This window comes from Aptenodytes forsteri, unplaced genomic scaffold, assembly GCF_000699145.1.
Source record: "Aptenodytes forsteri isolate BGI_AS27 unplaced genomic scaffold, ASM69914v1 Scaffold426, whole genome shotgun sequence".
Taxonomy (NCBI): domain Eukaryota; kingdom Metazoa; phylum Chordata; class Aves; order Sphenisciformes; family Spheniscidae; genus Aptenodytes; species Aptenodytes forsteri.
This window is the reverse complement of record NW_008794010.1, coordinates 1,655,715-1,670,911: the sequence shown is the minus strand read 5'-3', so window position 1 is coordinate 1,670,911 and position 15,197 is coordinate 1,655,715. Positions and strand designations below refer to the sequence as shown.

The 15,197-nt window shown below is 44.9% G+C and overlaps 1 protein-coding gene across 1 annotated transcript in view; it reads left to right on the top strand.

Annotated features, from left to right (window-relative positions):
* Nucleotides 1–4,393: 4,393 nt before the first annotated feature.
* CDCP1 (CUB domain containing protein 1) overlaps nucleotides 4,394–15,197 on the top strand; it is a 21,320-nt gene continuing 10,516 nt past the window's right edge. Inside the window, exons 1-5 of the mRNA XM_009290539.1 lie at nucleotides 4,394–4,432; nucleotides 8,082–8,121; nucleotides 11,445–11,648; nucleotides 13,000–13,356; nucleotides 14,687–15,055. Of these exons, the coding sequence (XP_009288814.1) occupies nucleotides 4,394–4,432; nucleotides 8,082–8,121; nucleotides 11,445–11,648; nucleotides 13,000–13,356; nucleotides 14,687–15,055 (1,009 nt within the window). The remainder of the gene's footprint in view (nucleotides 4,433–8,081; nucleotides 8,122–11,444; nucleotides 11,649–12,999; nucleotides 13,357–14,686; nucleotides 15,056–15,197) is intronic.

The following is a 15,197-nucleotide window of genomic DNA, read 5'->3' as shown; positions in this document are numbered from 1 at the left end:
GGGTGAGCCCCGGGGTTTTGCGTGTGCGGGTAACCGGTCTCCTTCCCGGAGCGAAAGTTCACTGCGGCTCTGCCTGACTCCTCGCCCCGGGGAGGCGGGAGGCGTCCGGCAAAGGCGGCCTGCTGTGCCGGGGTGCTCGGGCATGGCTTAAAAATAATGGTGAAACAGGGACATCCAGTTTCAGCGCCTCTCGTGTGAAGATTCCTTTTTCTTTCTCTATGAAGTAAATACTAAGAAGACAAATGATTTGATCTTTACGGCCTGGCTTGCCAGAGCACTGATCGTGCAAGTCGCTCCACAAAGTCCTTTTCCCTGGGCGCCAGAGAGGCAGCTGAATTATCTGTAAGGAGCGGGAGCTCGCAGGATCGTGCTCTGTGTTGGACCGTGCGGTCGTGTAAGCTTTTAAGCAAAGAGAATGGTATTATTTATACAGAGCAATGGATGAACTGTACATACAGGGAAACAGAATGGCTTGTGTGCCCAGCTGGGTCGGATAGCTGAATGGGAGACCGCAGCTCACTACGAACTCTGCGTCTCTTGAAATTCCTGGATGCTTGATGCAATCCTGTGTATATAACCCATGAATAATTTTCTTAAATCCTGTCTACGACCCCAAAAGAATTCCGGTTATGGACGCAGAGACAGCGTGTGGGGTTTTCCTCAATTTCCAAAGCTGCTTGATTGCAAAAAGTACCCATCCTCAAATCTAAACAGTCTGTTTTATAGCTATTAGTCTTGTTAAAGACTCTTGAAGTACGAGTCCTTCTATATAAAAGAACTGCTGAGTTATTTGCAGTGACTGTGAATAACCTAAAGAGTCTGATGTGAAATTTATGTCTTTTTAACGTTTCTATTACCTTTAACGGCGCTGGTTATGCTGAAGCGTGGCTCACAGCCATTTTTATTATAAACAATACAGTCTAAAGGTTGACTGTGAAACTGGACAGCACTGAGGTTTAAGTTTCAAGCTATGTAGTCTTTTAAATAAAATACTTATATTTAATGCATTGCCTCTGAGTCAACTGAATGACAGCTATTTGCCTCTCTAAGCCTCTTCAAAGGAAAAAGAAAGAACATTATACTGTGGTTAACTGTGTGTTGTTTTAAAAGAAAGCAAACTTTTAAAGCCTCAGATGGGTCAGTGCTAGAAGGAGAGGAGCTAGACTTTCCAAAGATCTTGTATTGTTGAAGTAGCAAATGAAAAAATCCTCAACTGCATCCTTTTTCATACATAGGTCTAGACCTTCACTGGGAGACGCAGCAGCCATACTGATGTATGTATGTGTGAATCATACATTCACACATTATTCCTCACACTCTGGTCAAACTGTGTTATCAAAATCCTTTGTTCCTTTTATTTCCCCCCCTAATAAATCTTCTTGATGCCTCACATTAAACTTCATGGGCTTGCTTTTGAGGCACAGTACAGCTCTTTTTGAGCCAATGTCTTTGACTTTCGCTTATTGTCATCGTCTGCTCCAGCTTCTTTCCCTCTCTCATGTTTAAACATCCAAATGAATTATGTATTTGCATTGGCATTTAAGAAAAAAAGTTTATACCTGCTTTATGCAAGGTTGAGCCCACACTGTTTTAGTTTGGTTGAGTGTAGTAGTGAGCAGGATACTGGCTATGTGGTGGCTGTGGGTGCAGGCTGTGTCCCTGGAGAGCCAGGCAAGTCTGCTTTGCATGTGATTGTAATAGCTCTTGTCAGGAAGGTGGCAAAACCAAATCAGATGGGAGGGCGCAGGAAATGGAAGGAAGGTGGCGAGTCCAACGAAGAATGTCTAGTCTATCTTTATTGTGCAAACTTCCTCTACAAACAAGATGTCTGTGTGATCTGGGGCTTTCTTAGCTTCATCTAGAGAAACTGGGGAGAGACTTCTCACCAGCCAGTGACCTTGCCCTTGGGCAAACCGTGAAGTTGCTCTGTAAAGCAAAGTCAGTAACAGTGAAGTGGCACAAAACACCACTGGTAGACCCAATGGTTTGCTGCCACTTTTGGTGGTCCCTCTTCCTACCTCCTTCAGTCTCTTCCTTCCTAACTGCATGCTTCTGCCTGCTTGTCCCTCTCCTGCACAAGCACCACAGCTCCCGTGTGCCAGGTCCTCTGTCATCCCGTCAAACTCTCTAACTCAGTGCCTTCCTCCCCTTTGTGGACCCCCAGTCCCGCCAAAAAAGAGGTGCTCAGTTCCAGCCAGTGCCAGGTCCTCTGTCATCCCGTCAAACTTCCTCCCCTTTGTGGACCCCCAGTCCCCCCAAAAAAGAGGTGCTCAGTTCCAGCCGCATTAGTGGCATGGGTTGGCAGGCTGAAGGTTGCAATGGTGTGAGTGGGACTGGAGAGTGGAACAGTGCCTTCCCAGGTTTGTTGGTAGATGTCGTGTGCCTGGTGTGTCCTTCATCCCAGTGAGAGCTGCTTTTGTTATTGCACAACCAAAACTGTAGTTGGAACATTTCCCTGAGCAAAGGTTTGTCGTGAAAACCCAAGATAGTTTAGGTTAAGATTTTTCCCCCACACCCCTACGTAGCTTGTAATTTTTAAGGAGTTCCCTTTGCCCTGGTGCTGACACTGGTACTGGCTCTGCTGTTGCTGTGTTTTGGCTGCAAGTTGCAGCAATCTTCCTTTCAGCGAGGCCAGGTTTAGGCTGGGTGTGTAGAACCACGCATGAGGTGGCCGTGAGGCACACGTGCCTCTTCTCGAGGACTGGTGATGCTCTGGTGGGACGGCTAAAAATCTTGGTGCTCAATCTCTAAAGCTGTCTCTTGTCATCCTTGATGAAGTCCTTTCTTCTCTCTCCTTCTCCGTCCACGCTTTCCCAGCAGGTACAGTATTACGGTGCTGTCCTTACTGTCCTGTAAGAACGTGTAGGTGAAGCATGGCTGGTTACATTGTCTTCAGAGGAGCTTGTGGTGGTTCTTCAGATGCAACTTTATGCATAACGTAAATTATCAAATGAAACATTGGTTAACTTGTAGGTGGAAAACTGCAGAAAGAAGTATTTGGTGCGATAGCTGTGCATAGACGTGGGACGTTCAACTGAACTGACCAGAGATTTTCTTACTACACCTGCGGCAGGGTCCTCCTGCTGTCTTCTGGGTGCTCCTTTGAGCTCTCCCTTTGGAAGCGTTCTGGCCATGGTCTCCACGCAAGAGCTCCTAGAAAAGCTCAGCTGCAGCGAAGCGTGTTTTAGACTGGGGGATGTGGGAAAAATTGGTCTTGGACACCAGTTTTGATCTAACTGGTCTCTTTTTGGGTAATCCTGTATCCTCTCCCCTTACTTTTCTTAAGTTTCTGTTAATTTTTCTTTTTACAATTATATGTCTTTAATAATTTTTATAATTTATAAACCTTTGTCCGACTGGGGGAAAGACTAAAGATGTTACCTTAACAGAGCGCTTCCAGCAGTTTCTGGGACATTAGCCGTCTCACTGAGGTTGTTCAGGTATTCCTATCAAACCTCAGCTCTGGAGCAGACAACGCAGCCACTGCAGCACGGGTTGATTTGTTAGAGCCAAACCATTAACCAATTCCTGTAGAGCACCTGGTGACTTTTGGTGCTCTCTTAGTAGGATTCAGCTGATAGAGTCTGGTCACCATCCCTCAACTCAAAAACTTCTTGAATCTGATGGAGGTGTGACCCATGCAGATTCCTCTTGTTCAATGTCTGCTTGCGCGACCAGGGCATGAAGGAAAGGACGTGTGTTGTGCTGCGCTTAGTAAACTGTTGACTGCTGGCTGTTACGTCAGAGCAAAATCTTCTGTTTCTCTATTAGCTGGTGACAGAGGCGAGGGTTCGCTGCCCGTAGCTGAACCTGCCCAGTGTAGATAGTATTGATGGGACCTCCTGGAATACCTTCAAGAATAGCCAGCTGAAGAATCATGCCATAACGTCTGGTAGATGTGCATTTCACGTGTGTTAGTAAGGTCTCGTCTGCTTCTGAGTGCCCAGGCTGCCAGTACTGTGGGAAAACAGATTTATTTTTTTTACCTATCTCATATAATGGGGGGAAAAGCCTCACCTGTGCCTGTTCCATTGGACACCTTTTAACAACCATCCTGAAGGGTGCCATGGGACAGCCTGCTTCGAGCTGTACCTTTTGATTTCTTGGGGAACAAAGTGAGTGTGGTTGCTGTCAGAGCAAATGCTTATTTTGAGGTGCGAACACGCCAGTGTTACGGAGTTGGCCCTGGCTCTTCTGGATCTGTGGGTGGAGCTGAGAGATTAGCGTATGGAGACAGCAAACTGCAGGGGGTGAAAAGGTATGATCTGAAGTTCCTCAGATGTGAGAGACAAAGAGCTGTCAGCAGGATATTTGGCATGGGAGGGACCACTGATTGTGAAACGCGCTCTTCCACCTTCGTCAGCCATAGCCAAGACCAGAGAGCTGTTCAGGCATGCTCCAAGATGCTGTCCTCTCGCTGGCTTACATCAAGGTAGGGATAAACTGTGCAGGCAAACACCCCTTTGATCAAGGGAGGCTCCTGCAGCGACTTGCGTGGTGTCTTAGTGTTCCTCATGCCAGTGTGACACTTTCTTGTCAAGTTGCACGGACTCATGTATCGTACACTTTGTATGTTGTACGCGAGTTGGGCGTCAGCTTGCAGACAGCATTCACTGAGCTCTGCGTCTCCCTTCTACAGAAGCAACAAAACTTCATATCTGTAAAATAATAATAAAATAAAAAAGGCAGCCCAGAGTCAACATTCTCCCTTCTGTAATTACAGCTAAACTTGCCAAGTCCCAAAGTGTCTTTTTTTTACCCACTTTTGGTGAAAATAGCTTCTTTTAAAAATGTCTCTTACACATGAGTGTCTTAATTATCCTTCTAAAAAGGTTCCAGAGAAAATGGTAGAAGTACTGAAATTTATAATTGGGGGGGGGGGTGTTAAGTTATGTTTTAAACTGAAGGTATTTTATTCCTTTGAGGCATTACAAATTAACTCAATGAATTAACAACTTTGAGTGAGCATCCTTGGTAGCTTGGGGTACTGACAGACCTTCTCTGGTGAATTGTGGTGGGATGGCTTGTAACGTAACTACTGCAAAAGTGTCCACCCTTCCTCCCTGATGAGGAGGAGAATGGGATGTGTGACATCTTGCCTGCTTCGTATCCCCATCCTGGCTATCAGTTTAAACCATTGATGAAGATGAGGGGGCTGTACTGTGGTGGCTGAAGAATGAATATTCTCCCCCAGGGTGCCCTCTCCTGAGATGTGGGTGGTTACCCTGGCGTAATAGCCATTGGCAGCATCTATCTGTAAGTGTTTACAACCTTTGCAGATTTTAAGCTTTAATTTTCTGGGTGATTCCCTGAAAGTAATCCTTTCACAAAATACGGACCTCATATCCCAAGCAAGCATGGTATTAGAAGACAGGTCCAAATATACAGAGATTATTGAGCAATGTAGAGAGTAGTGAGTTCACATTTTAAATGTAAGCAGAAAGCCTGTTTGCTTTATAAAGTCCAACAGGATTTCAGCAGTTTGCAGCAAGCAGGGTTGGCTATAATTTGTGATTGTGCTCGTGATCTCCGTTTGCTGCTCCCAGCACTGGTTGGTAGGTGAGAAGAGTATAAACGGTGTACGGGTCCCTGACTAACTTTGCTAAGGGCTCGAAGAATGTGAAGGCAATTACCTGGATGGGTGTCGCAGGTGGAACTGGAGGAGTGGGTGATGCTTGGGCAATTGGATGTTGTAGTTAAATGGGAGAGCTGGACTCAAATTGACAAAGCAAGATTCAATAAGGCAGGTACAAAATGTTACAGTCAGCAAAGCAGGGAGACATTTACTCTTTGAAGTATTCTTTGACCTGTTGTTGGCAAATTTGAGTCAACTGTGCAACAAATTGTGTTGGAGGTGATGGGGGAATGGATGGTCAGGTGTAGCGTTGGTGCATCGCTTTTAGCTGAGCCACTGGGACGTTTGCTCGGGATGCGGGAGCTGGAGCCTGCAGTCCCCATCACGCAGGAGACAGCCTTGAGGTCCCCTTGCGAGGCGAAGTGTGTTTTGGACAGATTGCTCTGAACGTGTCCTGCCAATGCTGCCGTCTCCTGCACCGAGGCTGTCCATTAGATCAGCAACAGGAATTCGTACGGCTTGAAACTGAAATCATTCAGCTTATGGCAGGGTCACTACGTTATTGAGTCGTACTCCTTGCTTCCCGCCATCTTGCCACAACCTTTGCGGTAGATCATGTGTAGTGGAACAACCTCAGCAGGCTACGAGCGTGCCTGTGGGCCAGCATCCCTGCAAGGGCTCAGAAGAGGCGGTGAGCTTTCCAGGAGCGCCAACCGAGCCGTAGAGGCAAACAGCGTTGCAGTGCTATCCATGTCCTGAGGCGGTGGCACGAAGCGCTGTGGTGGATGAGCCCGTTCTGCGGAGAGGTGTGTTGGTTGTGTGGGTTCAGATCCCCCTCGGGCAGAACAGAGGTTTGGATCCAGGTACTTCATATCCGGAGCGAGCGTTGCCACTACTTGTCTTCTGCAGCAGCCTGTCTCCTCCAGCTGCCGCCAGCTCGTGAATGGTGTCTGAGTCAGCCCCATCCAACTGGTTTTTATTAAAAATGGCTGAAGTGGAACAAGCCCATGATTTAACCAGAAAAAGCAAACCAGCGGGTTTTGTACGTTATTTTGGGATAAATTAATATCTGGGATTTTATTGTTGGGGACTCTTGTGGGCTTTGGTTTCTTGGTCTGTCTGGGGTTTTTTTGATTGTTTTAATCCATCCAGTGAAGTCATGAAACAATCCATAGGTCCTTACGGATAAATTGCTGCAATAAAATGCAGCCCTCTAGCCAAAACTAGTTGGACTCTGTTCCCGCTCCTGCTTTGTTTAGCAAGACACTGTACATAGCCATAAAAATTGCTGTCCTGCCAAGTCCTTTCCTTGTACGTACGCATGCTCTCTGTCCCTCCAACTGTTTTCTACATTGCACCACCCTCTTGTACAGGAAAAATGTCCTTTTGACATTTATATATACATATTAAAAATACTGGGGATTAGTGTCAGGCAACCACAGTAGATAAATTTAGGCTAAACTCTGAGGAGTAATCTGACTTGTTTTACACTATGCAGTTTGTTTCTAACTCAAGTTGGAGAGCTCTGAGCAATAAAATTGATGAAAGGTTTGGAAAAATCATACTGTTGAGAAAAAGCTAGCCAAGATGCATTTGCGCAGAGAGGAGCATTACTGAGTGATAAAGGGATGCTGTGATGAGACAACTGTCGTGACGGAGCAGTCTTAAACAAGGACGAGCAGTAGCGAAATCCAGTTGTGGCAGGGAAGATGCAGACTGAGATTGGGGCAGTTGAAGAAATAGCCAAGGGAGGCTTCAAAACTGTAATTGCTTAGAGGAAACAAATTCAGGGTGACATCAGATGTCTACGTCAGCCTGTGAACCCGCTCAGGGCTGGAGGCTGTACCTCTGACATCTTCCAGCCCAGCGATTTCATTGTTGTGCAGACAGAGACTAGATCCAGCTTGGCAATGCTTCCTCTTGGTCTGGATATCCTGTGTGTCATCCCTGTGCAGCCTTAATGAGGCGTGGAGATTCCTGGTAATCCTAATAAAAAGGCATGCAGTGGGAATCATAGACAATGACAGATCAGTGTGAGTCACAGAGAGACTCACTCGTGTTTATAAAAGCTCTGCAATAAAGGTGATTTTAAGTAGTCTCTCTCTTGTGCTCTGTGTGTGTGTGTGGCTATAGTTTGGGGGTTTTAGCCATTTAGTCATTTTTAGTGACTTTGGGATCACTGGCTATAGTTTCTGCATGATTCTTTTTTTCCATTTTTCCTATGAAAATGAGATTTGATAGCACATCTCTAGCAGCTGACTGCTGTTGACATTACAGCAGCGTGCTCTTATTTCTTTGACCAAAATGATTATCTGAGGAGTTTCATGAGGCTGGCTTCATGAAAACTAGAGACAACGTTGCTTTATTTTGTCTGTATCTGCTTGCCTTTTCCTTGCAGCTGAGAGCAAGGTCAGTCTCTCCTGTGTGCTGTGCTGCTGTGTGCATGGACCACCCCAGGCAGGAGCCTTGTCTCACCTGCCGTTGCCCAATGTTGTCTTTCTTGCAGGGAGATCAAATGAATGACTACGTGGTCATGAAGTCTGGAGGTGGGGTGCGGGGGCGGGAGGGCACAAAAAAACCCAGGCAGCAGAAGTCAGGTCTTTCAAGGGCTGGGGAAGACGATGCTTTGTTTTGACCCTTGTAGGAAGCATTTACTCACTTATTTCAAAATGTCGTTCAAAATGTCTGACATTTGGTTTCAGCTCAGGGCGTGTATTTGTTTTGTTTTAAAGCTAGTCATGTGCTTAAGGTTATGCTTAAACTTAATCCTCATGACTAAAAATGGTCTTAGAGCCGTGCTCAAGCGTTTGGTGCAGAAGTGCTGGCTGTTAGTGGCCCTGCTGCGTTCCTCCGTCCTCCAGGTTGGCCATGTGGTTGTGGTGTCCCAGGGATGGGAAAAGGAACAGTGATAACTGTTTGACAGGAAAGTGAGGAACAGACTTTTCAGTCATAAACTGTAGACAAGCGTGACAATTACCGTATGCAAGAAGGAAGTCTCTTTTGTCTGTAGCTATTAATTACTGGTATTGTGCTATTATACTTCATATCTGGATGACATAAACATCAGAAAAATGATGACCATCAGGGTCAAAGGATATTTTGTGCACTAGGCATGATAAATAATAATAAAAAAACCTACATAAAACCCAAAAGTGTCCAGTGGTATGGAAAACAAAACTCTGGGCTAGGCTGGAAGTAGTTGTTTCACTTTCTCTTCTGAAAACTGCTTCTTCCTGAAGCACGAGGAGGAGCAGCTCTGGTTGCTGGCTTTGCTTTACTCTTTTTTTTTTTTTTTTTTTTTTTTTTTTCCTCTCCCCACCCCATGGACATTGCCCCTGCAATTGTCCACTGTGTTCTTGGAAGGTGCACAAGGCGGTTCCTAGCCTGTATGGTCGTCTTTCCCCCACCACCACCTTGGGAAAACCCAGGTTGAAAACCACTGCAAAAGCATTTTTAAGGTAGAAACGCAGATGTCAAGTAGTGCCAGCCATTGGAAGAGGCAAGGGAATTCAGTGTAGACACTCAGGGCAGAGGGCTGTCCTGTCACTTAAAAGCTGTAGGAAAGTTACTAAGTGACCAGGTTCTTACTAATGGTGTAGAGGGTTGGTAAACTCATTACAAGTATGTGCAGAAATGTGGCAAGCCTCATGGTGTTTGAGGTTTTTATTTAAAGCCTTTGATCCTGGCAGCAAATAGGTAAGGCAGTTTCAAGGGCTTGTTAAGTCTATTTGACTTCAAGATTGTGTAGGAAAGCTGGAAAGTCTGGAAAAAGGCTCACAAAACTAAAATAAAAGCACGATGGGTTATCTCTTCGAGTACCCTCTTTTGCCCTGTTCCCCCTAGCAGTGAGATTTTGATGCCTAGTGTTTGCAAACCTGGAGCTGCAGTGTTCCCGGTGGCAGGGAAGGACGGTAGCCCGTGCTGACTGATGGATCCCCAGGGCTTTTGCAAAACATTGCAATGAAAGTCAGGCCCTGTAAAACCATGAGATTGCTGTAAAAATCAGGAGATTTTAAAAGGGAGGTTTAAAAATAGGACAGGTGTTTTTTGTGGGAACGTGAGTCACTAATGCTGTATGCTTCTCTCTCTGCAGCTGCAATGGCTGTAGCTTTGAGTTGGGTGGGTAGGTTGGCTGAGGGTCTCTGGTGTGCTCATCTGCCATGAGAGGGCTCTGCTGATCAAGGGTTCCCACGGTGTGCTTGGCCCTGTTCCCCACAACCCTCGCCAGGTGAGCCCCCAGGTCTCTGGGCTTTGGCCAGCCTCTTTACCACCACCACAGCGATAGCAGCTGGCATGGGCCAGGCTGGCTGTTTAGGTGCTCAAGGGATGGTGAGCAGTTGGGTAGAACCTGGGGTGCCCTGCAGATTTGCATTTCTGAGCCAGCAGTTCTCTCGCACCTTCCTGGCACGCTGCCTGGCAATAGGAATGGCTGCAGGGGCTCTCCCAGGGTGCTGCGCTGCTGAGTTTGCTAGGGTAAATCTCTCTCTATTGGGGTTAATGAGCAAGAGGATTCCCAACCTGGTGTATGGGCAGAGCTTTGTCATGCAGCCCTGCGTAATGTCCCACTCAAGGAACAGGCCTTTCTGAACAGAACTTGGGGTACCCTTATTTCTAGATCTCTTTTTTTTTTTTTTTTTTAAATACACAGAAATTATTTTTTTTCTCATAAACACTAGAAGCACAAGTGCTGTAGACACTGTGATTGTATCTTCTGTACAGTGAAATAAGAAAGGGAGAGTAGTGAAAACAAGTGGCGGAAAACTTGCCAACTGACCTGTCCTCAGACTTTCACCTGGGGCTGGGATACGGTTGACTTCAATGCAAATTTTACTTGCTTCAGCCAGGGCTGGGCTCAGTCTTTGCTAAGCATCAAACTGATGCTAATAACTTTTCTAGTCGTCTTGACTGTCCAGTTGGTGCTCCTTCGTGTCTTATATTGCATGTATGTTCTTGGAAGACAGTCAAGTTTGGTCCATTTGTTGATAAATTGCTACCAATTCAATATGAGAAGATTATTCAACAGCCAGTTTATTCTGTGGCTCCAGTATTTCCTGTGAGAGCTGTCTCTGCGTTCGGTAGTGCTTGAGGATGGGTTGAAATCTCTGAAGATTGCTGAGGCTTTTATGTATTCCCCAAAAGCTGTAAGTCTATGATGGTCATGTCAGGGATGGAGGGGAGGTATTCAAGCACACATGGTCCATTCCAGGCCATAGATGCCTTCTGTGCTGCTGAGGGGCGTTGACGGATGTCCTGTACCTTCAGGGAATGAGTTGTAAAAAGTGAGGAATGTGGGAGAGGGCCATGACCACACGTATAAGTGTCTGTTGATATGTGCTTTTGGTATCGCTGGAGTACCTAGTCTGGTCTGCAGTAATTGTTGAGGCATACCCAGAGATTCACCTGTTACCATCGTGTACAATTTAAATTGAGGGTTGCTTTGTTGTTTGGCTGCTGAATAAACTTCCTGAATTGAGTCACAACTTCATGGGTGCCTTCAAAAATGAAGCAGGCTCTATGATGGGCATGACAGACCAAAAACCAAAGTCTGGACAACAGAAATTTGAAAGGAATAGCTGAGCTACTTTTTAAATGTGAAATAAATAACACTGGTGAAGGTAAACTGGAGCAGAACTGGTCCTACACAAGTTCCATGTATACTTCTCTCTGGGCACATGCAGCAAGTGTGTTTACGTGTTGTCTGTGCTGGACTGGAAGAGCCAAGGCATCTTCTGTAGGTCCAACACGAGGGACTTTTTAGAACGTGGATGGAAATATTCCTTCTGATAATGTGGCATCTGTGGGGATGTGTGGAGAGGCTGGTGATATTCGTACATGCTAGTAACAAAACACGTCTATTTTTCTTTCTTAGCTTCCTTTACGATCTCTCTTCGTACGGTGGACAACATCACAGTTATGATTAAACTGAGACACGGTGTTTCACCAAGCTGTCAAATTCGTGTTAAAAATGTCATCAGGTCTGAACTCAAGATAAAGCCTGGGGAGAACGTGACTTTTACCTTCACTTGTAGTACTCCAGAGAAGTATTTCATCATGGAAATTCAGAAAAATATTGGTAAGATACAGTTTTTGAATTTTTCCCCCAATGGTAATTTTCCTCCAGTAAAACCACATACCTTTTTTTCCTGTTACTGTATTAAGGTATCCCCTGTAATCTTGGGTAAGAAGTCGTCTTTGGACACTGATAAATAACCCTGAATTACTGAAACTATGCAAGTTAAACAAGTATTATGGCTGGCAGAATTAATGTTAACTTGGCTGTTTTGGAAACAGTTAAGTGATAGTTTGTTGCATCAATTCCTTGCTGCCTTCCCTTCTCCTACAGTTTTTAAACCCATCAAAGAATCTTTCTTTCCTTTCCAAAGCCTCTGAGCACTGATAATGATATATTACCCACATTATTCGTTGAACAGCTTGATTGTGTCTGTAAGGGCAACAGAAACATTGAAGACATGCACGTGTTTCCTTATATTTAATGAACTTTATTGAAGTCAAGAAACTGAAAATTTGGAAGTGTTGGAACTAAACCTTCATTTGCTTTGAATGTGATCCCTGGTGTATATATGTTAATGTACTTTTTAATGGCATGAACACGTGCTACTTTTCAACAAGATCCCAAACTTCATTGGGCATTCAGTCTTTGGTAACATCTTTGCTATTTTTGGGGTGGTTCTCTTCACGTTTTGGAGTTTTATTCATGTGGTTCATGCAGATAGTAATGTTCACAGTATTTCATTACATATTTGTAAGATGCACTTGTGATATTTCTTCTTTTAAGTTGGAGCCTAGACATAAATTAAAGTATGCTTATTTTTAGTGTCCAGCTTAAAATACCAATAATCTGGATTTTTCAGAGAAAAGTTTTCTAGGTTCTCCCCAGAATCCTGCAGTGGCAGGTGTTGTTACTCATCACTTCTGCAAAATCTGGGCCCCAGGTTGTTCATCAGGGCACCAAGAAAAAGAAGATACAGTTCACAGCAAGAAGTGGAAAATTTAAAGATGAATGTTTTGCCAGGAATTTTCTGAGTGAGATGTGATAAAATCAGTTCTCTAGAGCCATGATTTCCAGCTCTCCTGATGTTGAATTTCACCCTTCTGCTCATTCAGCTCTCTACCCTGTTCAGTAAATACCTTCTAAATTCTTCAGCAAACAAGGTGGGAATACTACAATGAATTCCTTCTATTAGTCAGCCTGACTAAAGCAGGTTTATCCTGTCTACTCTATGGGCTAGGAGTCCTGTTTAGAGACAGCATGTAACCATGTTATAGGACTGTCTTTTAATGCATATAGAAGTTAAGAGCAACCTAAAAATTGTGAAAATAGCAATAAAACGGAAAGTGTCAAATTCCTTATTTACTTGAATGCTTTCCATAGTGTATCACGGCTGTTCTCTTTCTGCGTTTAGACTGTGTGTCGGGTCCGTGTCCCTTTGGAGATGTTCATCTTTACCCACTGGGGCTACCTCGCCTTAACAGGACTTTCATCTGGGATGTGAAGGCGAGTACAAAGGCTGGACTTGAACTGAAATTTTCTACCCCGTGGTTAAGACAGATTGAACCAGGAGAGACGTGCCCAGATGTCGTTAGCTACAACATCAACAGCTGTATTGATACGGCCACAGTCAACATTGGTACCTTCTGCAGGAACGGCTCGGTGTCTCGCATCAAGCTGCTGGGAGGAGTCATCATGTCTCTGCACCTCCCATGGGACTCTCCCCTCACCACTTCAGGCTTCAATATAGCTAACAGGGCTTCCATAAAACGTAAGTAGAGAGTAGTGTTTCCTCACCTGTAATCGCCTCGTGCAGATTGCAGCAGAATTCTTTAAACCTTTCTTCTCAGGTAACCTTCTAGTTTTGGTGCTGCTACCCCTAATTCCCTTCCACTTCACCTTTTCTAAAAGCTGTCGCTGTGTGGTTTTTAGTTTGGTAGCTGTTGCTCTTCTAGCGTCAAAATATCTTAGTTTGATTGGTTAACCTAGTAATTACGAAAACAGTTGCGAAGCTGCTTTTGGTGCACATTACTCATTTTCAATTGCTTTAAATTTCCTAAAACTTAAACATACTTGCTCTGTTGTTTCTATTTTTTCAGCTAGGTGAGACTAGACAGCATAATTAGAATAAGCCAAGAGTTTTTTGCTGGTTGCAGTGTGTAGTTGGATTTGTTTATTTTTAAATAAAGCTTCCTTAACTTGCTGGAGTCTCAAACAAATGCCTCTCTTCAGGAGACGAAGGTGGGAAAAGGGGAAGCAGTGCCTGGAAGGCACGTGAGGCTGCTTAAATACAGCTATCTGTTTCAACCTGCACAGTAACATAAAATGTTGTGTAATAATCTTCTTAAAATACCTGGAATATTATATAGCAATCAGTGGGTTACTTTGTGATCTCGTGACAAACCCTCTTTAGGAGATGTTCTTGCGCTTTACTTGATTTCTGCAGTTGTTGCCATCAGTTATAGAAAGGACCTGGTCCAGGTTCGAGTTTCTAGAACATGAGTTTTTGTAACTCCTGGCACTCCTTCCCCTTAGAGTGGGTCCATAATCTCTGTGTACGCAACTTCATGCTGCCAAAAGTCATCCAAGCATGAAGTGTCTTACACGGTCTTCACGGTTCGCATTCATGTTTTATCATGCGTATTTGAGGCTCTTTGCTGGCGTGCTCTTATTAGATCTGAGAGGTTTTTGGACAGAGAGCTCCGTGCTGGTATAAAAGCTCACATCTTTTGTTTCCCAAAACCCAGTGAAGCAGAAGCAGTTGTCAGGTTGCATATTTGCTCTTGTAAAGCCAGGACCAGAAGTAGGAACTAGGATATTTCCTTTCCAAAAAATAAAGGCCTCTCCGTCCATGCATTTGAAAGGTAAACCCACTAAACTGAAAATACAGCATCATATATCCCTTACCTTTTCTGTAATTGAAAACAAAAGCATCAACTCAAATATGTTTTAATCTGAGGGTTTTGTAAAAACCTAACCTGTAGCTGAAATGGATGATCTAACTGTCAAAATAAAAATACTCTGCTGCCAGCGTGCTGCACATGCCAGTGTGTCATCTTTAATTGCAACTTGTTTTGTTTGGTTTCCCCCCCATGTTTTAGGGTTATGCATTATTGAATCCATTTTGAAGGGGGAGTCTTCAATCACCCTGATGTCCCCAAACTATCCGCTCGGCTTTCCAGAAGATGAGCTCATGACGTGGCAGTTTGTGATTCCTTCCAACATGAGAGCAAGCGTGTTTTTCCACAACTACAGCCTCTCCAACTGCGAAAGGAAAGAGGAGAGGGTGGAGTACTACCTCCCCGGCTCCCTCAGCAACCCAGAGGTGTTCAAGCTGAGCGACAGCCAGCCTGCCAATATCGCTGGCAGTTTCAACCTGTCCCTGCAGGGCTGCGATCAGGATGCCCAGAACCCAGGCATCCTCCGCTTGCTCTTCCAAGTCGTCGTTCAGCACCCGCAGGTCGATGAGAGTAAGTACCTGCCTGCCCCTTCTGTTGCTTTTGCTTACAGATGCCTGGGCTGAGCATCTGTTGTGGTTTAGCCTCAGTCGGCAACTGAGCACCACACAGCTGCTCGCTCACTCCCCTCCCCCCGGTGGGATGGGGGAGAGAA